Source organism: Aythya fuligula, chromosome Z, assembly GCF_009819795.1.
Source record: "Aythya fuligula isolate bAytFul2 chromosome Z, bAytFul2.pri, whole genome shotgun sequence".
Classification (NCBI taxonomy): Eukaryota; Metazoa; Chordata; class Aves; order Anseriformes; family Anatidae; genus Aythya; species Aythya fuligula.
In genome coordinates, this window is record NC_045593.1 from 40192527 (window position 1) to 40220333 (window position 27807).

Sequence of the window (27807 nt, forward strand, 5' to 3'; positions counted from 1 at the left end):
ATGCAGTTTGGCTCTTCTCTGTCCCCTGTGGTGTTTCTTTTGCATCTTTTGCAAGACTGCAAGATTGCAAGATTGCTTTCACATTGCATACTTTTATATTGTTACTTTTCTCTTGCATCAAAGCACTTTGCAGATTAAAAGCTGGATAGAAGCATCTCATTTCTATGTTATACGCAACCACCTCTTTTGTCAAGGGACAGCCATTCAATAAACATAATCAGGGAAAAATAGTGTAGAACAACAACCACCAGTGAAGAGCTGCAAGTAATGCTGCTCCCTGGGAGCAGCAGTACAGGACTCAGGAGTCCAGGTAGTTGTTTTTTTTATCAGTCCCTGTCAAAGGGAAGGGGATCAGATTAAGAAAGCTAAAGCCTGTTTAGAATTAAATTTAGCCAGGGCCATTAAGAGCCACAAGAAAGATATATCAATGATAAAAAGAAGACTAGGGAAATTGTGGGCCTTCTTCTGAAGGAAACAGGAGACACGGCCTCCCAGATTATAAGCCTGAGGTACTTAACAAGTTTTTTGCCTCTATCTTCACCAGCAAGAGCTCCAGCCACATAGTGCAAGCTCCAGCAAGCAAAGGCAGTGACTGGGAGAATGATGAACAACCCACTGTAAGAGATCATGTTCAAGACTATCTAAGGATCATAAAGGTGCACGATTCCATGGAACTTGATGAAATACATCTGCAGGACATGAGAGAACTGGCAGATGTAGTTGCTAAGCCACTGCCCATCATATTTGAGAGCTTGTGGCAGTCCAGTGAAATTCTAAGTTCACACTAATGGGAAGAGGGGAAACATAACCCCCATTTTGAGGTAGCAATATGTGTTTGCAGCCCAGAAAGCCAACCATATCTGATCGGTATCAAAACCAGTATGGTAAGCAGGACAAGAGAGGTGATTCTCCCCCTTTACTCAGCTCTCATGAAACCTCACTTTGAGTTATAGAATCATAGAAACATAGAATCATAGAATCATTACGGTTGGAAGAGACCTTCAAGATCATCTGGTACTTCAGGTGTACTGTACTGCATATGGATGGGATTGTTCAGCCTGGAGAAGAGAAGGCTCTAGGGAGAACTTAGAGCAGCCTTCCAGTACCTGAAGGGGACATAGAGGAGAGAGACCTTTTGCCAGGGCTTGATGTAGTGATAGGATAAGCAGTAAAGGTTTTAATTAAAAAAAAAAAAAAAAACTGTGTGGGAGGAGGCAGGAATGCAGGAATTAGATGATCTTTAAGTGCCCTTCCAGTCCTTTCAAGGATTCCTTCTATGAAGCACAGAGAAATTATCATTGTTTGAATAGAATGAATTACATTTATATTCTGTCTCTTCTTATTGTAATTCTGTGTAAAATATGTGGATTCAAAGGCAGTAGAAATTCATTCAGTCCCATGGAGTTGCACCACTGTGTCTTACTTGCAATTCTAATGGAAAAAAGAAAAATCAGCAGAGAGTCTTGTCATATTTCTGATGTATGGTGTGATTGTCTATAGTGAAAACCATAATTAAAACAGAAAATCCCTTAAGCTTCCCATAAAGGATGGTAGGGAATTGTTTTCAGATTACACTGATATTTTATGGATATATTTTCTTTATCTCAAATAAAAGTGTAGTAATCTAAAAATAAATAAATAAATAAATAAAAGGAAATAAGAATTCATGAAGGAAAAGTTAAAAATAGATTATGTGCAGTTCATTGAATGGGAGTGTACCATTTAGAGAACTTCAAAGCATTTTGATAACAATAAGTTAAAAAACCTATAACAAACTTACATTTCGAAATTGGGTTATTATTATAAATCATAATCATTATAAATCTCTAGTACATTGTACAACTTCAATACTAAAAAGCTCTGCAGAAAAGTGACTAAATAATTTAAGAAGCTGGCTATGGACCAGATCTTTCAAATCCTCTCAGTGTTCACTATAAAATCATGTGCCATGAGGCTGAAAGACTGTGATGTTATTGAGGGGACTGTGTATTATCTCCTCACATATTAGGCAAGACTTCAAAAAAATATATTTATGAAGAGGGAAGATGCCAGAATGCTATCTTCTATCTCTACAAGATCAGCCAAAGCAATGAAGAAAGTTCTGCTTTGTTGTTTAATCTTCTAGCGTGTCTTGAACAAAACTAGAATGTCACTTTATTAAATTTGCCACTTCAACATTTTTAATGGATCCAAGACATCTTTCTCCCTTTTTTTTCATGGTAAGATCATAAAGATCAACTTTGCACCAAAAACTATTATTAATTAGATATTCCTTAGGAAAAGTGGGAAAAAAAAATCACTATTAGGAAACTTTATAAGAAGACATATTTATTTTTCCTGTAATTAAATGTAGGTGTATAAGAGAAAAAGAAAAAGGAAAGAGAAAGGGAGGAGAAGGAGAAGGAGAAGGAGAAGGAGAAGGAGAAGGAGAAGGAGAAGGAGAAGGAGAAGGAGAAGGAGAAGGAGAAGGAGAAGGAGAAGGAGAAGGAGAAGGAGAAGGAGAAGGAGAAGGAGAAGGAGAAGGAGAAGGAGAAGGAGAAGGAGAAGGAGAAGGAGAAGGAGAAGGAGAAGGAGAAGGAGAAAGGGAAGGAGGGAATATAAAAAGAAAAAGGAATAAAAGGCAAAGGCAAAGGCAAAGGCAAAGGCAAAGGCAAAGGCAAAGGCAAAGGCAAAGGAAAAGGAAAAGGAAAAGGAAAAGGAAAAGGAAAAGGAAAAGAGAATAACTGTGCTTTTATTCAGCGCTTAAGGAAGAAATTTTCCCCTACTTTAGCCCAAGAGAATTCCAAACTTGAAGTTCCATACTTTTTTAAAAATTAAATTTCAGTGAGAAAATAGGATATCTTTCATCACAGAATCTTTAGAAATATTTTGTGAAATTCCTTCATGTTTCAATTTCATATATTTCTTAATATGTGTGTGTTCTTTTTTTCATACATTTCACATCATTTCCAATGGAAATTAGAGCTTTATTTACATTTCTGTTTAGTCTCCATGTTTTCAGGAAATTTGTTCTGCTGGTTAATCCATTTTTTCTTTCTTAGTTTGAAATGTGGAAAATTTAATATGTCCAATAACTTATCCTTAGAATAACTTCTATCTCCACTATCTCTTTAAGATCAGAATTCTTAACAAAAACAAATTTCCATTTTTTTTAAAGAGTCCTAAAAAGGGGGCTTTAAAATTTATTTTGCATGTGACCTACTAATCTGTAGCTTGAAATACACTAGACTAAGGAGACCTAACTTACTGTAATTAAAGTGTATTCTTCAGGGTGTCAGCCTTTCCCAGTTAATTCTCTTTAACATGAAGGGAACATATATTTTTGCCTGTGCTCCAACATCTCATGTTCCCACTTGCTTGTATCTTCTTCTATACAGGAGCTGTTTTTTTCAGGTTGTTTTTTTTCTTATAACCCTGCACAGGAAGTCCTCTGCTGCTAGGTCTCATTGCCATTCATCATGAGGTTGTTGTTTCCACTGAAGTTGTTGTATATCCACTTTTATGAGGGAAGCAGGTCATTTTTCAGGGGAATGAAATGTTTACACAAAGCAGTAAATGCAGTGTTGTTGTCTCTCCACTGTCCCAGAGAAAAGTACCTCTAGGCCACACTGTTGTTTGTTGCAAGGAGGACATACAGATACTCTTCTTTCAAAGGAATCCACAAAAAAGCAGAAGACAGTAGGAGGAGCCAGGTGTTGAGAGGACAGTGATCCACAGTGTGGTCTAAAAATCCGTATTAATTCATTTTAATTCAAGAAATTTAACATAAGTCTTGTAGACCTCTTTATGCAGTGGAATCGTACTCAACAGAGATATTTACAGTCAAATTTAGAGAGTAGAGAACAAAAGCACTTCATCTGCCAGGCCCTCTATATTCATTTCTGTGCCTTTATACTGCTTTCCCGTTCCCGTTCCCATTTCCTTTCCTGTTCCCATTTCCGTTTGTTCCCATTCCCATATCTATTCCCATTCCCATTTCCATTTATTGTCCCTTCTAAGAACATGTTTGCTGTAGACAGGAAGACTAGATATTTAAATCACTTTTGAAATTCAATTGTATAGTGAAGTTCCTGCAGTACAGAGTACAGGTGACATTTACCAACAGCATGAAATGAAAGGTTAGAAGGTTTGGTCTTTGTTCTCCTAAAACAGTTGCCATAAGCCAACACTGACATATTGTGTTGTTTCTGATAATTCTTTTTGGTTGCTGCAGAACTATATCTTTGTTTATCTTCTATCATAAAATATGAGTCATGAAGATTCTCTGATTTTCATTGCCTCAGATGATCAACAGTGACTTGTGACTCTGTGATCAACATTGACTTGTGACGTGACTCTTAAACATCTTGCCTCTGTTAATTTTAAACATTCAGTTTCTTTTTTTTTTTGTGTGTGTGTGTGAAAAAACTGCTATAGTGTAGAACTTTTGTACATAAAAGGAAAATGTTCTAAATTACATCCCACTAATTTGTAAGATATTACAGACTTCAGTGTTTCACCCAAAAAGGTCCTGAGGAATAGACTTTCTGATATAAAGGACTGTGGTTCAAGTACTAATATTCCATGTTATCTTTTCTTTCTGTTCTTGAGCCATTTTTTGCAAGTAATAACATTAGTAACAAGGAGGAACATAAAAATGGTTTAAAATTCTGGAAGATCAGTAAAAGCAAAATGGCTCTTTTGGGTGGATTCAGGATCAGAGTAAGTTTTTTATGCATTCCTTATTTGGTTGAAGTTGTTGAGATACTCAAGCTAAAATCAAAGACACCGACAGCAGAAATGTTCCCAATTTCATAAAATGAACTGTGAGTTGAATTCTTCTAACTCATTAATAGAAAGAGGTCTTCAGTTCACCTGTTGGTCTTCCTGAAATCGAGACTGTCAGTTTGGTACCTGTTTTTGTTAGGAAATCGCACAGAGCTGATCACTTGAATGACTTTCTGTCATGTAGTACATGTGAACTGAAAGAAAAACTTTGGAGATGAGGGACCCCAACATGATCAATGTGTTTTTCTAGAACAGTGTTTTCCAATTTTTTTCTGATGCTCTCAGAATTCCTTTCCTTTCCTTTCCTTTCCTTTCCTTTCCTTTCCTTTCCTTTCCTTTCCTTTCCTTTCCTTTCCTTTCCTTTCCTTTCCTTTCCTTTCCTTTCCTTTCCTTTCCTTTCCTTTCCTTTCCTTTCCTTTCCTTGCCAGTCCAGAACAGACAGCCCTGCTTTATCATCTTTTATTTCTTTGACCCTTGTATGACCTTTACAAAATTTCCTTAGGTCTGTTTCAGTAACAGAAATTTACCATTTCTCTATTTTTTTCTTCTTGAATTTCAGACTTATCAATGAGTCTTTGAGGGACCAGCTGCTAGTTACCATCCAGAAGACTTTCACATACACTCGAACCCAGGCACAACACCTCTTCATTATCCTCATGGAGTGCATGAAGAAGAAGGAACTGGTATGTTTACACATTCCTTAGGGACAAAGACAAAGCTCAATGCATTGTTTTAATTGAGCTTTTCAGGCATCTATTGAAGTATTTCACAAAACTGTTGACTATGATCTACACTCTAAAAGGATATTATTCTACATTATGGTGACTTTTGTTTGCTTTGATCTGTTTTCTTATTTGAAATTATTTATTCCAGCTTTTGTAAGTTCCTCTACATTTACTTTTACTTGTCAAAATATAGCTAATAGTGTATGGATATCATTACTTTTCAATCATCCTCAGGTATATTGTGATTAAAATTCTATTCCTTTCAACTACAAAAAAAAAAAAAAAAAAAAAAAGTTTATCTCTCATCCTTTACTCATACTTTCATGCATAAAATAAGATCTTTCAATAATTTCTAGGAGCTCTATGAAAGTACTTTTGCAGAAGCAAAAGCAAAATCACATTTTAAAGCACTTGGGATTAAACTGAGTCTTTTATTATTTTTATTTTTACTTTTATTTCTTAAAAATGACTGAGCAGGCATCCTTCCATTTTGTAATATAACTTCTTAGCTTTGTTTTTAGTTCATATTGCAGCTTCCTGAAATTCCAGACTGAAGGCATGCTGTAATATTTTGTGTAGGGTAAAAACCAGGTAGAAATATTGACTCAGATGTTTTACAGATTTTTTGTCTTCTGAAACTATTGGAGTTTTCTGTGACTTCATCCTCTGCAATGTCTTTTAATTTCAGTTGAAAATATGGCATATAGTATATAATATAATACCACACTGAAACATGATGGGAAATGATGTTAATCGTTGTGTTAATTAAAATCTCCCTTTTAGTGTGAAGGGAGGATTCTCCCTTCTACCCTAAGGTGAGCTGTGCACATGACCATCAGCAGCCTCTGCTGGGTTCTTAATCATATTGTCAGAATTCATAATGTATAACAGACTGTAAATTATTCACAAGCAGTCTGTGCAGTCCATAAGCTATAGACTGGTCATCCCTTTCACAGATGAACTACATCAAAATAGAGTTATTTTTCTTCTTGTATTATTTTACCAACATTCTCTTTCCATTAAAACTCTCAGGAAAAAATAAAAAATGTGATCATGCTACAGAAATTCTTTTCTTGTCCAATTGTTACTGTCAAGATGTACCATGACCTCCATGGCGTTCAAGTTTGCTTCACATGCAATGATTTTTGTAGTAGCTATATGCAGAGAGTAGAAGAGCTGAGTGAATAAAAATAATTCCTTAATAAATTAATCTCCAAATCAAAGCCAGACTTTTTTTAATGTTGAGTTGGTCTTATTTTCTTATCATGACAGCAGATATGGCTACCACTTAAAAGAGTAAAAACTAAACATAGCTCTTATCTGAAAAGGCTGCCTTACTGCAGAAGGCACAGGAAATTAACCATCTTTTTATGCCCACACATGCAGTCTGTCTCCAAATACCAGATAGCCACAGTGAAAGACATTCTTTAAAATTTGGACATGTATATAATATTGTCCACTGGAGAAATGTGATGGAAAAAGGTGCTGGAGATAGGGTCCACTTCTGAGGTACTCTCACTGAATGGCCTAGACACTTAGTCTCACTGCAAGGCCTAGACACCTTAGTAGTACTGAACATGCTGTTTTGATGCAAGTCTAAGCTTTTGAAAATATTTCATTATGCAGTAATGTAGCTACTGTATCAAATGAGGTGCCTTCAGTAGATATATATAATAAATAAAATCTTCACTCTATATCACTTTTTAGGCATTTCTGTTAACATCTTAATAATACTAACAAAGAATGAAAATAATAATAAAATGCATATGTATATGCAGAACCAGCGTTCTGCATGCAAATATATAAATCCCATTTAGAAGATGGCTGAAAGGAATAATGGAGAGAATGTAAAAGAACAAGGGAGGCAGAAAAGCAGGAAGGAGAGATGGAATTATCAGGAATGAAAGAATGAAATTCTGGATTGTTCGAGACATCTGAAACAGAATATGTTTTCAGTCTTTGAACAACCTTTACTCCCGTAAAGTTAAACTGTGAAGCTTTTGTCCACAGTGTTTACACAAGGATTTTTATTCTCTGCAAGACTGTGCCTTTGTTACAAGTTTCTTTACAGTCATGTAACCTGTCACCACTTACATTCTTTACCTATGTGTCTTGTGAAGAGCCATCAGCCAGGAAATTATTTTCCATAATTAAGTGTTCCAAACCTGAATTTATAACACTTACCAACCATATGTAAAAAGTATGCACGAACACAAGTGTTTCTCCCTGGTATCTTAGTTATACTCATTGATATTTCTAATAGCAGTATGACAGAAAGATTTTATGTCTGAGGTGTGGTTGCTAACCTAATGGTCTCTTTAAGACTCATACCATTTTATATGAATGTAGAAGAACAAGAATTTTCTTAAAATCATAGAATATCCTGAGTTGGAATGGATCCATAAGGATAAGAGTCCAACTCCTGGCACTGCACAGGTCTACCCAAAAGTTCAGACCATGTGACTAAGTGCACAGTCCAAATGCTTCTTAAACTCCAACAGGCTTGGTGCAGTGACTACTTCACTGGGGAGCCTGTTCCAGTGTGCGACCACCCTCTCAGTGAGAAACCTCTTCCTGATGTCTAGCCTAAACCTCCCCTGCCTCAGGTTGACACCATTCCTGCAGGTCCTATCACTGGTGACTAAAGAGAATAGATCAGCACCTGCCCCTCCACTCCCCTTCATGAGGAAGCTGTAGACCACGATGAGGCCTCCCCTCAGCCTCCTCTTTTTGAGGCTGAACAGGCGCAGTGACCTCAGCCGCTCCTCATATATCTTCCCCTCTAGGCCTTTCACCATCTTCGTAGCCCTCCTCTGGACGCTCTCCAACAGTTTCACAAACCTTTTGTACTGTGGTGCCCATTTTCATAATGATGAAGTAAACATTTCGTAATCATTGCCAGAGGAGACAGATGACTTTAGAGATGTGAATTATTCCCAGGAGTGAGTGGAGACTTCACTGGATCTACATAGCAAGATGTTTCATATTTCTACGTCTGTCCCAGCTCCTGTCCTTCCTCAGTGTTGACCTTCTAATTTGGTTTGTGCATAATACAAAATACTGCTTGATGAACAGACTTTGTCATCACCTTAATCTCTTCTCTCTCAAAAGAAATAAACAAAATAAAGGAAAAGCACTTTTTTCCCTTAGCAAAAGGAAGATGTAGAAAACTGTCTCTTATGTGAACTCAGCATCAGCCAAACTGATCATGACTATTTTCCCTGAGTTCATGGGTACAGTGTACCCGACTGCCTAACATTGGTGCTGCTGAACTCATAGAAAGCAAAAAAGACAGTGGGAGAGAGACTGGCAGTATGCATCCTAAACAGATAAGTACAAACATGCATAGGTAGGAAAATGGTAAATACTGATGAGTCACAGATGCGAAAAGGAAAAGTGAAAAGAGAAAACAAAACACAATTTAATCTCTGGAAAGGAACAAAAAGCTGACTTGGAAAGCAAATTTTCCTACTCTGCCTACTTAGAATGTATAAAAAAAAATGTCATCTCATTTATAATTTTTTTTTTTAAATGTGGTAATCAGAAAAAAAAAAGTCTTAATAACTCTGCATAAGATAGACTTTTCAAGTTCTGACATTTTGAGTTTCACTCTTAAAGAATAAATTTTATGCACAGGGATTGTCATTATTACATGTGCAATATTCCTTTTGTTTGCTGAACTGTAAGTTTATTAAATGAATTCAATCTGAGTACGTGAGCTAGATAATAAGGTGAGGCCATAGCAGATGAGAGAACTAAGTCTGTTAGGTTTGCAGCACAGAACAAATTTTACTTGTCTGTTTCATGAGTAGATTTGATTCAATTGTAAACTTGGCTGTGATAGTGTTGCATGCATCTGCACTTACATTCAGAAACGTATTTGGAGCAAGGTGATTAATAAAATATAGAGCATGTTGCATGCATCTGCACTTACATTCAGAAACGTATTTGGAGCAAGGTGATTAATAAAATATAGAGCATAAAATTCTATTTAAAATTAAGAAGACTATGAATGTATGACTGTAGATTACAAGGGCATAGAATGTTTTTCTTATGTAATTTATGGAGATTCTCTACTGTTACTCTTAGAATTCTTAAAAAAATATTTACCCTAAAAATTTTCCTCGAATAATGGCATGAAGGTTCATCAAAAACTAACTGTAGAAGAAGTAGTATTGTAAAGTCCAACAAACACTGTTTTTTAAAAACTACTTTGAATATATTTTCCAATCTCATACATGAAGCTCATGAGAAGCTAAAAGAGCCCATTTGATATCTTACCTGACACAGAAAAAAAAATAAAAAAATAAAAAAAATAAAAAAAAATAAAAGGGGAAGGAGGGTGGAGGAGGAGAAAGAAGGAGGTTTTAGGAGGTTTTTAAGAAATGAAAGTAGAATTTTTCCACTTGGGATATTTGCACCCATATTGATTAGTCCAAAAGCACAATAAAATGGAACTGGAATTCCAGAAATTAACACAATATTATTATTATTATTATTATTATTATTATTATTATTATTATTATTATTATTATTATTATTATTATTATGTGAGAAAAAAACAGTCTTCAAGGGTGTGTTTTGATCCCTCATTTCACTGTGGAATTTCTTCTCAGAATTCAAAGAGTAGGTCATTGCAATTCATCGACTGAGGACTCAGCCTGTCGAGGCCTGGCAGTGGCCCAGCTCTGCTCTAACAGCTGCAAAGGGATTCCCTCAAATAACTGGATAGCAGATAATTCACTTCAGATAGACTCTAGAAATGCATTGTGTTGGGTTATAGTTCAGAATTCTTGTTTCATCTGTATGTCAGTACTTATTATGTGCCCCTAGAACAATAATTCTGGTGTTTGAGTCATCTGACAAAAACAGGCTGGTCTACTCTTTTAGGAGTACTGAATAATTTTTAAGCTTAGACTGGCATATTGCTGGAGTGATTTGTTCCTAAACCAGTGGAGCAGACAGAAGCAAAAGAAGGAAGCTTGTTTGGGCAGGGTCTGGGAAAAAACACTCTGGCAAGCAAGAGAGGTACATGTCCCCGTAAAAAAAAAAAAAAAAAAAAAAAAAAAAAGTGCAACTAGGTAGGTTTTTCATAAAATTAAAAAAAATTGTTTCCCAAATAGCCCTTTGAGAGTTAACAGACATAATCTTATATCCATTTTAGAGAGGAGGCTTTTGCCATGAATCAGGATAGGTCCAGTCTTGGTACCTGAGTAATCAAAAAATAGTATATTAACTGTGTACGGCCTGTTGGTTGAATTTGTTGTCTTATTGCTAAAAAGACTGTACAAGAAGGATCTGTGGAAAGAGAATATTGGTAGTGGGCATAGGTTTTTATGCAGCTGTCAATCCCTGGAGCTCATTCCCACATAGATGCCACAGATAAAATTTGTTTCTTGCTACAGGAGAAACAAGAAAATCCCATTCCTAAATCCTGTCAGCAAAAAATAGATATTTTTCCTTGCCTCTCCTATTCTCAGCTATTCCTGTGGCTTGGTGCATGGTCATTATGATGAACGTAATGGCTGCCTAATGACAAGCGTGACCTTATAGCTGTTTTGGTTTTGTTTCTGGTTTGTTTGTTTGTTTTTCCTGAACATATAAATGGTCATTACAGTTGTCTTCATGGTTAACTTGCAACTCAGGTGCTGTCCAATTAAATAATTCAGGTGTCGCTCTGAAGTAGCTGGGTACATTGGGAAGAGATCTGGAGAGCCTGTATAGTGAAGATGCTTAATATTTATTGCTTTTTTCTTTCAGAGACAAATCCAAATTGTCCAGAAATGCAAAGATGCAGTTTATAAGCAACCTGTATTGCAAGGATAACATTTTACCCCAGTACTACCCCAGCTTTTACTCATTATATTGGTTATTTACCCAAAATACTGAGAAGCTGCTGAGTGATTTAGCAGTTTCTATTCTCTCTGGACTACCAGTAAGACTTATTCATCTCCAGTGGTTTCTAATCTATCTGACTGAAAAGGCTGGAGTGAGTTTGTCCACATTTCTGGAACAGTTCCGAAAAAAAAAAAAAAAAAAAAAAAAAAAAAAAAAAAAAAAAAAGCTTAACCTGGTCTTATAAACAAACACTGTATTTGTAAAAATCAAGTAGTATGTTTTAATTTCTTTGCTAAGTATTTTGAAACTAATGGGAAAAAAAAAAAAAAAAAAAAAAAAAAAAAAAAAAAACTGCTATAAAAATGGTTGGATTTGATGATCTTGAAGGTGTTTTCCAGCCTAAATGATTCTACAATTCTATATTCTAGCTTCAAAACACAGAAAACACGGTGTGGTTTTAAGTAGAGGTTCAGAGAATTAATATGTTAATTACCCATCATCTGGATGTGTTTATTAATGTACACATAGACATGTTTGAAATAAATATTAGCTAAATCAAATGGACTTTTAAGAATTTGCCAATGAATTTTCAAATTATCTATTAATTAATTAATTATTTCTTTGGCCCTTCCCAAAGGCTAGAAATTTCATTCTAATCCATTTTTTTTTTAATTAATTCTGCTTCATAAACAAATTATTTCAGCTAAGATTTTGTAATGCTAGTGGAGTATTTTTCATAGAGGCAGAAGAGGGAGTGGTGACTTCTCAAACAGTAAAAACTGTGGTTCCTGCAGGAGTATAATTGCTGTGAACAGCATGTAACTTGGCAGTAAAGCTCTGTAGCAAGGGAACATCATGTCATTAATGGTCTGCTGGTAGCTGGAATTCTCTCACCCATGGAAACATTCCGTGAGATTTCCAGCATAAAGTGTACTGATGTTAATTAGTCCTCTGTGTCCAAATGGAGGGGCCAGTTGTCTTCAGTAGTGACTGTAGTAGATCTCCTAATTTTGATGAAGGTCAAACCTCCTTTGCAGTCAATGCAGATCAATAGGTTTAGTCTAGTATGTAAGCCCTACCTCTGTAAATAAGTCTTATGGTTCTACCCAGTAGTACTGCATTCTGTAAGCTTTATTTGATTCCTTTCTGCTAAGACAATATCATTTTTTTTTCCTTCCTCCACCAAGAAGTCAGCTGGGCTTTGTCATTGACTCCACATAGAACAAAGTCTGTGCAAGGAGAAGTCTGCTTTTTTCTTGTTGTTCTTGTTGTTTTTGCTTGTTGTTTGTTTGTTTGTTTATTATTATTATTATTTCAGAAACCAGTGAACATGTTCAACAAGCCAAACAGTTACTTAATAAAAAGAAAAAAAAAAAAAAAAAAAGAGTTGTATTACACCAAAGCTTTCAACAGCTTTTGATCCTATCAGCTGCTTTGCAAGGGCTTCTGCTGACAAAAAGCCCAAAAATGTGAGATCAAATGTCAAAACAAAACTGTGCAATTTGTAATGAGAGGTCTGGAGAAAAAGTCTTACAAGGAGCAGCTGAGGGAGCTGGGGTTGTTCAGCCAGGAGAAGAGGAGGCTCAGGGTGACCTTATCCCACTCTACAGGTACCTTAAAGGAGGCTGTAGGGAGGTGAGGGTTGGTCTATTTTCACACATATCTGGTGATAGGACAAGGGGGAATGGGCTAAAATTGTGCCAGGGGAATTTTAGGTTGGATATTAGGAAGAACTTATTTACAGAAAGGGTTGTTAGGCATTGGAATGGGCTGCCCAGGGAAGTAGTTGAATCACCATCCCTGGAGGTCTTTAAAAGACGGTTAGATGTTGAACTTAGTGATATGGTTTAGTGGAGGACTTGTTAGTGTTAGGCCAGAGGCTGGGCTAGGTGATCTTGGAAATCTCTTCCAACCTAGATCATTCTGTGATTCTGTGATTTAGTCAGTTATTTGGTCCATCCTAAACCACTCTAATGCCATGTTCAGCACAAGTCTGGTGATGTTCTTTTGTGACAACAGCCACCTAGAGCGCTATAGCAAATATCTGATCTGTTGCTTACAGTCAGTAAGTGGACAATTTTAGGTTTATTTGATGCATTTTGCATATACATCTGCTCTACTCTGCACTGGTGCGACCTCACCTCAAGTACTGTGTGCAGTTCTGGGTACCACAGTACAAGAAGGACATTAAACTGTTGGAGAGTGTCCAGAAGAGGGTGACTAAGATGGTGAAAGGCCTAGAGGGGAAGACATGAGGAGTGCCTGAGGTCACTGGGCCTGTTCAGCCTGAAAAAGAGGAGGCTCATCACAGTCTACAACTTCCTCACAAGGGGGAGTGGAGAGGCAGATGACCTATTCTCTGTAATCATCAGTGATAGGACCTGCGGGAACGGTGTTAAGCTGAGGCAGGGGAAGTTTAGGCTAGACATCAGGAAGAGGTTCTTCACACTGGAACAGGCTCCCCAGGGAAGTAGTCACTGCACCAAGCCTGTTGGAGTTTAAGAAGCATTTGGACTGTGCACTTAGTCACATGGTCTAAACTTTTGGGTAGACCTGTGCAGTGCCAGGAGTTAGACTCTTATCCTTATGGGTCCCTTCCAACTCAGGATATTCTATGATTCTATGATTCTATGATACACAATTATCACAGGTGGAGTTACATATTAGATACTTACTACAAATATCTCCTTTTTCTATGTATTGCGTTATTAAATTTGCATCTTTTTTGCAGATTTAGATTTAATTTTTTTATTTTCCCTTAAAAATATGTTTGTAGGAACATTAGACCATTTACACTATTAACAAGGGTACTTGGTCTGGCTGGGATGAAGTTCACTTTCCCCACAGCAGCCCACACAGTGCTGTGCTCTGCACTTATAGCTAGAACAGAATTTGTTTTGCAGCAATGTCTTGTCTATTGCTGAGCAGAGCTGGCACAGCACTAAGGCCATCACTCCAACACTCCATAAGGCCACTGGGCTGGGAGTGGCAAGAGGTGGGGAGGGAACACAGCCAGAGCAGCTGACCTAAACAAACCAAAGGAATATTGTGTGTCACATGATGTCACACACACCAATAAAACCTGGAGAATGGGAAGAAGAAGGGGGTACTCTCGTGAAAACACTGGTCTTCCCAAGCAACTACTGTGTATACACACAGGTCCTGCTTTCCAGGAAGTGGTTGAACATCACTTGAGGATAGGAAGTAGAAAATATTTTTTCTCCTTTTGCTTCTGCTTGGCCTTCTTTTTTTTTTTCCTTTCCTTAAACTGTTCCTATATCAAATGTGCAAGCCTTTTTTCATTTTTTCTCCATTTCATTTTTCATTTTCTCCCCCTATCCCTTTCTCCATTCTATCCCTTTACATCCTCATCCAGTTGAGGAAGGGGAGTAAGAGACCAGCTGTGTGATGCTGACATTGCTCATCAGTGTTAAACTACCCCAGCAAGTAATTATGCAAAATGCACACCGAGCCATTATACAGCCCTGTCAATTGTCCCAGGAATGAAAGTTAAGGCAGAACTGTAGCATGTGGCCAGCAAGATAATACAGACAACAATATAATACACAATATAATGCGCAATATAATACACAGTATAATACAAACCAATATTTTCAGTCAGGAAGTTGGAAGGATTTAATGTCATGTGTACACTCCACATAATAGAAACCTTTCTCACTACCCATCCCAGTCATGTCTGACAAGTTGTAATTTTTTTTACCATTCTTAGAAAATCTAATTTCTCTTTCCATGACTTCAGCTCAGTCATGGACACCCATTCATTAATGCTATAATATCTTATTCATTGATGAGGAGCTCACCGTATGAGATGGAACTTCTGTGTAGATACAGCAGTATCTGCCAATTTGCCATCCTGTAGAAATATCTACAGAAGCTCATGTAGATCAACTGAGCTGCCTTTTCCAAGTATGACCTGCTTAATATCAGTACCAAGACAGTTATGAAACTAAAGGTTCATGACTAATTTTGCTGCTTGTTTTCTGTGTGTCATCATGACATTATTGACAACCTAAATCCAGAATAGACATGCACCTGTATCATCTATAACAAAGTAACCTGGGCACCCATATTCTGTCAGACTATTTGCACAGATGTTGCACAGAAGAAAAAAAAAAAGGGGGGTTAAAATGAAGCAAGAGTCCACAGTCTTAATATTGTTGTTATCCAATCAACTCATCACACTTCCCTCTAAAATCAACATTTGAAGATGTATCCGAGCGTGTAAGTCCTACAGACAGCATTGTTTAAGGCAGTAGTTTGCAAGACATAATTTTTCAGTATATACAGCAGTAAGAATGAACAAATTGGACTTTTGATCTCTTAAAATAAGAGAATATTAGGTTTATCCATCTCAGTGGTGAGTTTTTTATTTCATTGATATCTTTTTTATTAAAATTTGCTTTGAAACTTGATTTAGTTTTTCAGTAGTTAGTATCCTTGAGCAAGATAAAGGTTATAGGTTAAATTATCTAAATAAAAGCCTAGAATAACATTGGCTTTCTTGGCTGGTTTTTACAGAAATAGTACTCTGCCCAAGATTGTTAGCTTAGCAGGAGAGCAAAGACACTGCAGATCCAAGGGCAAGTGCCAAAAGCGATGTGTATTCAATTGTAACACTGGCTAAGACTGTGAGTTGCTGCCAGTTCCTAATTTCCCAGAATGATTTAAAGGGACTTGTATGGGGACACACACTTATGAGATGACCTGAGGTGTATGAGACTGTAAATGTAAAGTAAAGTTCAAATGGAATGCACATGGGTTTCTCTCAGCAGGCCAGACACACACAGGCATAGTTAACTCTGTTAACTATGACCTCCTCAGTTAACTCTGACCTCCTCAGTCCATGGCATGGGTGCCTGTTTGTTTGTCAGGAGAGTACATTCTCAAGTAAACACTAGTTTGATGGGGTTAAATAGCTAAATGGCTGATGCCTATCATCCTGTTACCCCAAGCCATTTCTCTTCCTAGTTGTTCTCAACCACTTCCTGTACTGCAAGCCTTCATGGAATTGCAGAATCATATGGCTTGTGTTGGAAGGGACCATAAAGATCATCTAACTCCAATGCCCATGCCACTAAATCAGGTTGGCCAAGGTCCCATCCAACATGGACTTGAACTCCTCCAGGGATGGGACATCTACAAGTTCTTTGGGGAACCTCTTTCCAGTGCCTTTCTACCCTTACGGTGAATAATTTCTTCCTAATGTCTAATCTAAATCTATGCTCTTTTAGTTTAAGACCATTCCCTCTTGTTCAATCATTATCTACCCAAGCAAAGAGTTCCTCGCCATCCTTTTTATAAGACTCCTTTAAGTATTGAAAGGCTGCAATGAGGTCTCGCCAGAGCCTTCTTTTCTTTAGGCTGGACAGCCCCACTTTTCTCAGCTTTTCTTCATAAGAGAGGTGCTCCACCCCTCTGATCAACTTTGTGGCCCTCCTCTGGACCCACTTGAACAGGTCCATATCTTCATTGTAATGGGAGACCAAAACCTGGGTGTAGTACTCTAGGTGGGGCAGAGCAGAGGGGGACGATCACCTCTCTCAACGTGCTGGCCACTCCACTTTTGATACAGCCCAGGACACTGTTGGCCTTCCGGGCTGTAGGCACGCACTGCCAGCTCATGTCAAGACTTCATCCACCAGAAGTCATTCTGCGGGGCTGTGCTCTGTGAGTTCTCCTAGTCTGTCTTCGTGTCTGGGATTGCCCCAGCCCAGATGCACTGTGACACCTTGCACTTTGACTTGTTGAAACTCATTAGATTCACATGGGCCAGCTTCTCCAGCCTGTCCAGGGACCTTTGAATGGCACATCTTTTTTTGCTGTCAGCTGTATTACTCAGCTTGGTGTCATTTGAAAACTTGTTGAGGGTTCACTCAGTCCCATTGCCTATGTCATTGATGAAGATATTGAAAAGCAGCAGTCCCAAGACAGAATACAGATCATCACCAGCCTCCACCTGGACATAGAACCATTGATCACAACTCTCTGGGTGCGGCCATCCAGCCTATTCCTTATCTTCCAGATGGTCTACCCTTCAAATCCATTGAGATTTTCCAAAATAATGATTAGGATGTTTTGTTTGACCATGTCAAAAGCCTTACAGAAGTCCAAGTAGATGAAATTGGTTGGTCTTCTCTTGTTGACTGATACAGTCACTCCATCATAGAAGTCCAGCAGATTGGTCAAGCACAGTTAGCCCTTGGCAAAGCCATGCTGGCTGTCCTGGATCACATCTTTGTCTTGCATGTGCCATTGCCTTCAGGGAGATTCATTCCATGATCTTGCCAGGCACAGAAGTGAGTCTCATTGGTATGTAGTTCCCTGAGTCTTACATTCTACCCTTTTTAAAACTGGGTGTGATGTTCTCTTCTTCCTGTCACTTGGCAATTCACCTGACAGCCATGATTTTTCAAATCCGATGGAGAGTGGCTTGGCGACTACATCAGCTAATTCCCTCAGGACCCTGGGATGCATGTCATCAGGCCCCATAGACTTGTAGTTGTGTCAGGAGGTCACAAACTTACTCTTTATTTACAGTGGGGGGGACTCTGCTCCCCCAGCCCCTGCCTAGATGTTTGAGGAGTCAAGAGGTGTGGGAAGCCTGACCCCAGTGAAGACTGAGACAAAGAAGTTGTTAAGTACCTCTGCCTTCTCCTCATCTGTTGTTACCAGTTCTCCGCATTCGTCAGAAGCAGTACATATGTGTGTGGAAACACATCTGTCTTTATCATCAGAATATGCTGATGCACTGTAAATTAATGGACAATATCTAAATTCCGTTTCTCTGCTTATATTCTTTGTGAGTTACAATTTATATTTATTCCTGTTTCCTCAACATTAAAATCAGGAGCTGGTACACTGCCTGTATAGAGGGATAAATTGCGTAATGTAACAGTGTGAAAGCACTAGGGAAAATGATTGTTTTCAATGTTTTTTACTTCCAAAACTAGTTTGGGGTCATTTATTCTACTGGAAATATATATAGAATCATAGAATCACAAGGGTTAGAAAAGACCTCCAAGATCATCTAGTCCAACCATCCCCCAACCACCAATATCACCCACTAAACCATGTCCCTAAACACCATATCCAACCTTATTGCATTCCAAACTGCTGGCAGTGCTGTAAGGCTTAAAAAGTATTGTGTACACTGTAAGTTTTTTACATGGGACAAAGCTGTGACATTTCCATAGCATTCTCTCGCCAGTCATTAAGAGGTTGACACAGCTGTCTCAGTCTTGAACAAAAGATACAAATTACTGGAGAAACCAAACACTGACGGTAATTTCTGTAACATGATTTTCTGTGCACCTAGATGGCTCCTCATTGCAGAATTGCTGCCATTCTTATAAACACTGATATTTTTGTTTGTTCTCTGCTTGTTACCAGAAAATGAGTCTGTGACAAATTGTTGGATCGAGCAATAAAATGTGTTGCAGTGCTGCCACAAAGCAAAATGAAATGTAAATAATTCTGAAACTGCAGCTGACATTCAAACTTCTCCCCTCATGTGTGTGCTCCCTCTTGTTTCCTCATTTGGAATTCGCTTTTTTATTCCTCAGAATAGCACACCATTTAATTTAGGTTTTCTTTCCCTAAACATGATTCTCTCTAATGTTTCTGTTCCTGAAGTTCTTCTTTTTTGCCACCCTCTTTCTTCTGCAGTATTATCCATCTACTCACCTGCTCACTTTGATCTTTGTTATGCCTCCACAACAAGAAGCTTTTCCTCTGAGCTAAACAGGATCATTTATTGCAAGAAAAAAGAGAAAATGCTTTCCCCTATTATCTGAGCCATTTTGATACTTTGCATAACAGACCTTGTTTCATTAAAAGTCTCCTTTTTCTTTTCAGAGGAATTTTCCTCTGAAATATTCAGGTAGGCCTAACTAAATTATAAATGTCAACATGCACTCTAGAAGGAACTGCCTATGTTTCTGAACTTAGCCTCTCAAGCAGGGAGTTTCAGGCTCTGTTCAAAATTGTATCTGTTTTTTGTTTGGTTGGTTGGTTTTTGTTTGTTTGTTTTGTTTTGTAGAAAAGGAGGTGTGTTTTTTTTTCTGACCAAAATACATACAAACATCAATTAGTGAATTTGCCATAGGTGAGAATTAAGGACATTCAAAAGATTGTATGGAGATAGCAATAATAATAATAATAATAATAATAATAATAATAATAATAATAATAATAATAATAAATAAAAAATCATTTAGAGTAATTTGAAATCACTGTATGTTCTCCTGATGTGACAGTGAAATGCCAGTGTAAAACACTCCCATCTCTAAAAGCATGAATAATTCGGAGCTTTCTTAAGAAGCTATGAATACAGCATGTAAAGAGAGTACTGTCGGCAGCTTTCTCTGCTGTCGTCATTTCCACCCTGCTTTTTTATCTCTCCTCAGCTATCCATTGTGTAGTCAGCAGGCACTGTAAATCTGAGGTATAGAGAACGATATTTCTTCTTTTTCTCTTGCCTCTATGACAGTGGGTAAAATGCTTTTCAATGCAGTTGTACATTCTTCCTGTTGATATGAAATTGTATCCTCTTTCTTCAAACACATACCAGCTAAAAATCTGAATATATTTCATCCTTTTTTTCTTACTCTGAAGGGGTTGACATTAACCTTATTAAACAAAAAAAAAAAAAAAAAAAAAAAAAAAAAAAAAGTTTTAACTGTGATAGGATACTTAGAGCAGCCTGGTGTTGCATAGCTATTCAGATCGATTGTGGGCATTTATAACTGTCCTTGAACAGAAGTAGTTCTGTTTGTATCAAGTTTTCAGAATAAGTCCTAGGGGAAAAAAAAAAAAAAAAAAAAAAAAAAGAGGGTTGGGAGGGAAGGCAGGATGGACTTATTTTTGGTTAGAAAAGTCATCAAAAGAAACAAATATTCTGATCCTTAGGAATAATCTTTTTGTCCTGTGATTAATTTCTCCAAATGTTATTTTGAACTATTGAGAAATATTTCTATGAAATCATAGAATGAATTCCCATACCATAATCTGGAGAATTTGCAGTTAGTAATGACCATGGCTGATGTCCCTACCTATTGCTCTTGCTTCTCCTTCTAGTGGTACAATCAGCTTCATCCATTATTAACCTGTTCTCCATACAGCAGTTCATTCTAAGGAAAATTTATCATTCATATATCCAACAAGGCCTGAAAATAGAAAACAGTGACAGAGCTATTCTGTCTCTTGTTTTATACTTGCTTTAAAGAGGAATCTATAAAGCAAAACAATTTTTGTGCCAAGGATTTTCCCATGGTTGTGTATGACTTGCTGATCAAATAACCTGAATTGTGTCTGTCTGCCTGCTGCATCCCCTCCTGCCTTCTCCAATAGCCCTGCTTCACCCAGATTACTAAGGGACATAAATACAAACAGTTACAAAGGAACTGGACAGGGGAACCAGTTCTAAGAACTCAGAAGTTTTGTGATTAGAATACTGAAACCTATAATACTTATGTGCTCTGAAGTGTCTCAATGCCCATGCAACTTCAGAGGTTGAATCACCTATGACTTCATTTGCTTTCTGTTTTACCACATCTTCCCTCTTCAGCATCTATTTGATGTATTTTCTTCCTTGTTGGTCCTTTGATTTGTCAGCTCCCATTAAGGAAACTGCGTATACTCATCTGTATACTCACAGCTGTAATCTGTATTTCTAAGGTAACTCTGAATTTATGTGCACACAAAATTTGGGAAATCCTAAATGTCGGTGTAATATCTGTGTATGCCAGTATGTCACTTAGTTCTGAAAGTCTGGCTCATATTTCTTGCTCTCAGTTAAAACAGTATTGTTTGACCGTGCCTATAGAAGTGCAATGAAGTACCAGCATGAAGATAAACGAATAACAGGATTCATCATATCAGGTTAAACCGGCCCTACTGAGCCAGAAGAGGCAAAGGAAACTGTAATAAAAATAAATCTGACAAAGAAGAATGAAGGTGGCACTAAACAAAACACACAAACAAACTAAAAAAAAAAAAAAAAATTTAATAAAGTGCCTAAGGTCCTAAGGTCAGATAATCTCCTCCTCTTGCTCAGCTCTGCAACCACCCCACCCTCCATTGATTTCTGTCCTGCTGATTTTTCTTCTTCATCCTTTTGTTTTTCACTTGCTTTCTACCTGCTTTGCCTGAAAATTAGGTTTCTACCCTGCTGGACTGTAATTATTTCTGGCAAGGACCACAATGTGCTGCAATCATTGTGCTTGCAGAAGTTTGTTTTGGCTCAGTGATTTCCTGACATATTTTCCTAGGAAGAAATAGGACACAGCTAGGGTTTTGTCGATGTTGTTGTTGTTTTCATTTTTATTTTTCCTGGAAGTTACTGCTGTACACATTAAGATGTTTCAAGATAATCTACAATGAGATAGTGAGAAGACCTCTCCAGCTTTGTTTTGTTTTGTTTTGTTTTTCTTTTCCTGCTTTTAATAACAAACCTTATCCATTTCACTCAGGCAAAATTTGTAGAGGAAAATGATAAGTAGTTTTCTGTGCTATGGTACCTTCATTTTTTCTTTTCACTATAAAACTAAGACAGTATTTTTCCAGGTGGCTCTCAATCACCTCCTCCTATGAGGAGCCCAGCAGAGCTGGTGATCTCTACTCTGTCACCTCTTCCTCTCCGTTCTTCATCTTCCTCCTATAACAAGCTTATCAAAGGATAATAAAGGAAGGTACCCTGTTTCACCTGCAAATATTAAATTCAGCCTCTCACAAACACAGAAGCATTTAAAAGTGAACAACCTGAGCTGCTATCTACTATACTTTACATATAGATCTAAATTACATACATTACATTTTGATATGGGCATATCAAAAAGAAGTCAAACTTTACAGCTACATTTAGTAAGAATCACAATGCCCATTAATGCTGCTTTTGCAGCTCATTGGTGCAGTTTTTATTGGTGTCTTAAGTTCATGCTTAAGAACTATTGGTGTCTTAAAAGTTCATGCTTTCTTTATGCAACTGAAACATTCTTGCATGTCTGTTTCAGTTGGGTTTCATCTGAAGATTTAACTCCTTCAGTGCAATGCAATACATTTTTGTATTTCTAAGGAGTGTTAACATCAGCTTTTATATATTTGTAAAGAAGAGAAGAAAAGGTAGATTAAAAAGAAAAAAGCTTGTACTGTTGTTGGAGTTCATACTTGTACACTGAGATGCCTCAGGCAATTACCCAAAAAAAAACATTTCAAGCCAATAAATTGTGTGAACACTGACGAAGGAAAAGAGGAAATGAAAAAAAGACCAATCCCAAAATACCCAAAGTGAGTAACACAAATAAATAAATAAATAAATAAAATAAATAAATATCTTTTAAAGTAATTGAGTTTAACATCAACAGTTGAAACTACTGGCTACATGGAAGTAATAACGTAGCACAAAACATCTGGGCAAAAGGAAATTCTTTTTTGTTCTTCTCTGAACATCTGGTTTTTTGTTGTTCCAAAAAAAAAATAGCTGAGGAATTAAATGATAGTTTTTCGTTGTAATATAAGGATATTATAAAAAAAATATAAAACTATTTTATAGATACAGTTTGAATCAGATCAGCATAAAGAAAATTGTTCAGTTTAAACTAATCTCTTTCACAGCAATTCCAAAGAATGTCTCAGGTTAGTCTGACTGCTACTGCAACTCTTCCCACTACTTTTATTTTTCCAGGGCAAACAAGTCTTAAACATGCATTACATTTTAACTTTGTTTTTTTGTTTGCTTGTTTTGTTATTTTGTGTTTTTTGTTGTTGTTGTTGTTGTTGTTTTTGTTTGTTTGTTTGTTTGTTTTGGGGTTTTTTTGCTTGCTTGGTTGTGTTGTTTTGTTTGTTTGCTTTTGTGTTGTCTTATATATATAATTTTTATATGTATATATTACTTATATATAATTAAATGGTCTGGATCTCAATGCCTTATTAACTTATATCTCCTTTTAGTTTTTCACTGAGGCTGAACAGAGGCTACAACTGTATAGAAGGTTTAAGCAGGACTACTGTAGGTTTAAGCAGGAGGCTGGTCTTTTTCAAGACGAATGGCTCTGAGGAACTATGTCACTTCTTTTCCTTTAAAGAAGTAAAGCTTTCTTTTTTTGTGTGTGTTGGTTATCAAGTGGGTTTCTAGGTTTTTATTAATCACTGTTTTTACTTCTCAGAGGCAGATGTTCATCCAGTAAAAGGAGGCTGGGAACAGAGAACCCAGATGTTTTCCTTTGGCACTGAAGTTTTATATATGTTAGTGCAGTAGCATCTGTAAGCCCTTTTAATAAGGCTCTGGGCAATGTCCTGCTTTAACAACATTGATGTGTTGTTTATCAGTTGTCTGCAATGATTTATCCACCAACATACTGGGAAATAGCACTCAGTAAGATGTCAAATGCATTTACGATTCTTGAAACTAGATGAGTAAATTACAAACACAAAATTCTTACTCATTATTTGAAGGAAAAGAAATCATCAGAAGGGTAGATCTCCAGCAAAATGGATGGACTTGTTTGTTTTTTTTGTTTGTTTGTTTAGAGATACAGAGATATTGAACATTTCTGAGTGTAAATCTTCATAAATACTATAACATATGTCCCCATGTCCTTCGTCCTCTAACTACAAGAATTAAAGAATGCTAAAACACTACAGAGTACATAAGCAGAGAAATTAATCTGTATTTTTGGAACAATTATTGTCTCCTTATACTTGTAGTTGTAAAATTCAGAAATAAAAAGTTCATGCTTTCTTTATGTCAAAAAAGTGTCTAGCATAAGGCAATACAATCTGATCCAACAATGAACCATGTAAAAAAATTCTGTTTCTCTCAATGTTTTACAAAGCTTGTTTATTTTCTCTGGTTATCCATGTTTTAATGTGACAGAAAAAAAGACAAAGGGGCAACATCTGTGTCTGCATTTCTAATAGAAATTGTGAGAAAAGACAGGGGGCATATGCAACCCTCTTCATTAACGAAGTATTCAAGCATGATTACAGAAGCCTGATGTAAAACTTCAACTGGAATAACATTCCAGGTCTGTTCAAGATGCTGATGATTCCTCACAGCCTTTTGGTCTGGCACAAATACTCTTCAAGAGCTAAGGCGGAAAAAGAAAGTGTATGGCCAGTGGAAGCAAGGTCAGGCAACTTGGAAGGATTGCAGAAATGCTGCTCACCTTTGTACGGAGAGAATTTGTGTGGCCAAGGCTCAATTAGAGCTGAAGCTGGACAGCAGCATAAAAAGGCTTTTTTAAGTATGACAGGAAAAGGAGGACTAGAGCAAACATTGGTCTGATACTTGTTGAGGACAGTCACCTAATAAACAGGGACACAGACAAAGCAGAGGCATTTAATGCATTTTTTGCCTCTGTCTTCAACACCAGTGATGGGCTATGGCACCCCAGCTGCCCTGACTTGGAGGAACATGACTGTGGGAATGATAAACTCTCAGTTAACCCCAAACTTGTATGGGATTTGCTTCTTCTCCTGGATTCATATGTCAATGAGGCCCAATCGGATTCATCCCAGAATACTCAGAGAACTGGTTGATCATAGAATCATAGAATCATAGAATCATAGAATCATAGAATCATAGAATCATAGAATCATTAAGGTTGGAAAAGACCTCCAAGATCTTCTGGTCCAACCATCACCCTACTATGAATGTCACCCACTAAACCATGTCCTTAAGCATCAAGTCCAACCTCTCCTTAAACACCCCAGGGAAGGTGATGCCACCACCTCCTTAGGCAACCCATTCCAATGCCTGACTAAGAAGAAAGGTCTCCTAATTTCTAACCTAAACCTCACCTGGAACAACTTGAGGCCATTCCCTCTAGTGCTACCACTAGTTGTCTGTGAGAAGAGGCTGACCCCCAGCTCCCACAATTTCCCTTCAGGTAGTTATAGAGAGCAATAACTACCTGAGCCTTCTCTTCTCCAGACTAAACAACTCCAGTTCCCTCAGCTGCTCCTCACAGGACTTGTGTTCCAGACCTTTCACCAGCTTTCTAGCCCTTCTCTAGATATGCTTCAGGGCCTCGATGTCCTTCTGATGTCCTGATGTCATCACAGGACCTCTCTCAATTATTTTTCAATGGTCTTGGGAATCCAGAGAGATCCCAGTTGACTGGAAGCTGGCAAATGCCAATTTCCAAGAAGGGCAAGAAAGATCCTAACAATTATGGGCTTGTCACTCTCACTTCAGTGACTGGTAAAATTGTGGAGATTATTCTGGGAGTTATTTAAAAACACCAAAAGGACAATACAGTCATTGGTTAGAGCCAACATGGGTTTAGTAGAGGAAGGTCATGTCTAACAAACTTAATTTCCTTCATGACAAGATCACCCAGCTAGGTGACCAAAGGAAGCCACTCAATGTAATCTTTCTGGATTTCAGTAAAGTTTTCAATACTGTCTCTCACAGTATCCTACTGGACAAGAGGACCAGAACACAGTTACATAAAAGCTTAATAAGATGGGTGAACAATTTTCTTATGGTTCTGGCCCAGAAGGTTCTTATAGGTGGGGTTATATCAGGCTGCCAACTTGTCACTAGTGGGATTCCCTAGAGCTCCATTTGAGGACCAGTCCTCTTCACTGTTTTCATAAAAGATTTGTATGCAGGACTTGAAGGTTTTTTTATCAAGTTCATGGACAACACTAAGATTGGGTGGATCTGTTGACTCTTTCAAAGGTGGCGAGTCCTTGCAGAGAGATCTGGACAAATCATAGAGCTAGGCTATCACCAACAATATGAAGTTTAACAAGAGCAAGTACCAGATTCTGCACCTGGGAAACTTTGGTTATAAATACTGACTGGGGGATGAGATGCTAGAGATCAGCTCCTCAGAAAAGGATCTGGTATTTTGATTGACTTCAAGTTAAATATGAGCCAGCTGTGTGCCCTGGCAGCCATGAGAGCCAACCATATCTGGGGTGCATCAAGCACGGCATTGTTAGCCAGTCAAGGGAAGCGATTGTCCCACTCTACTCTGTGCTGGCGCAGCCTCACCTTGAGTATTGTGTGCAGTTTGGGGCACCACAGCATAAGAAAGATATAAAACTATTTGAGAGCATCCAAAGGAGGTCTACAAAGATGGTGAAGGGCCTAGAGGGAAAGACATGAGGAACAGCTGAAGTCACTTGGTTTGTTCAGCCTGGAGAAGAGGAGACTGAGGAGAGACCTCGTCATGGTCTACAACTTCCTCACCATGGGGAGCAGAGAGGATCTGGTCTCTTCTCTCTGGTGACTAGCAATAGGATTTGAGGAAACAGCTTGTATCTGCAACAGGGAAGGTTCAGGAGCCTGGGTATCAAGAAAATGTTTTTTACCATGAGAGTGATTGGGCACTGGAACAGGCTCTCAAGGGATGTTGTCATGGCACTGAGCCTGTTGGAGTTCAAGAAGCGTTTGGATCAATGCTCTTAGACACATGATCTGATTTTATTTATTTATTTATTTATTTATTTATTTATTTATTTATTTTGAGGTGGTCCTTTGGGGACCCAGGAGTTGGACTAGATGATCCTTGTGGGTCCCTTCCAACTCGGATGTTCTATGATTTTATGGTCTCTGAAGATGTCCAGTAGTGGAAATAACCAATATTTCTTGCAAAGATACAAGGGGAACAGGACTATGGTTGAAAAATTCTGCAGGTCAGGACTAAAATTTCATCTACAGAATTGTGTGAAAAATCAGTTCAAAGGATAACTAGCTGTGAGAAGCTTCTCCTAAAAAAAAGGTTCATGAATAAGAGTGGTAAGGTGCTGCATGTTATCCAAAATCTTCTTCATGACCTGTGACCATAAAGAGAGCATCTATGAACAGTCAGAGTTAGCCTAAACCACAATGAGCATGCCTGTTTTCTGTCCTAAAATAATAATAATAATAATTGTGCATTCAGAACAGGCAAAAGTCCACAGGCAAATCTTTGAGCTACTAACTTTGTAGCATTTTGAAAGGAATAACCATGAGATTTTGCTTTGGTCAGTCTAAAATTCTAGTTCAGTCTTGGGTATGAGCCCCCAGATGATTATAAATCTGTTTTGAGTCCAAACACTTTTTCTATTCCTGTCTCTAATCTGGTTATCTTCTCTTTCTTTATTTTAGTGCTTGGGTTATGGCTTGACCTCTTGCACATAATAATAAATAAACAGTTACCATCTAAAGGTAACTTTTTTATTCAGATGCAACTAAATTTTAGATTTCTACTTTATTTTCTACTTTATTTTTTATAGGGTAGCAATTTGTTCTGCTGGAATGGATTGATTTTTCTGAGGGAGAAAGGGGTGAAGTGAAAAGACGGGAAAAAGAAGTTGGAATTTAAGGTTATATGTGTTCCAATACATGCAAAGTTCTTCACTTAGTTTTCCTGTGATGATAAGCTGTTCAGTGTTTGCAATTTATGTGACATTTTTTAATTAAGCTGGGAGTTTACTGAGCACAATTTTGGCTTAAGATGTTCTT

The 27807-nt window shown here is 37.5% G+C and overlaps 1 protein-coding gene across 1 annotated transcript in view; it reads left to right on the forward strand.

Annotated features, from left to right (window-relative positions):
- TRPM3 (transient receptor potential cation channel subfamily M member 3) overlaps positions 1–27807 on the forward strand; it is a 308506-nt gene that overhangs the window by 202105 nt on the left and 78594 nt on the right. Inside the window, exon 8 of the mRNA XM_032205316.1 lies at positions 5327–5450. Within this exon, the coding sequence (XP_032061207.1) occupies positions 5327–5450 (124 nt within the window). The remainder of the gene's footprint in view (positions 1–5326; positions 5451–27807) is intronic.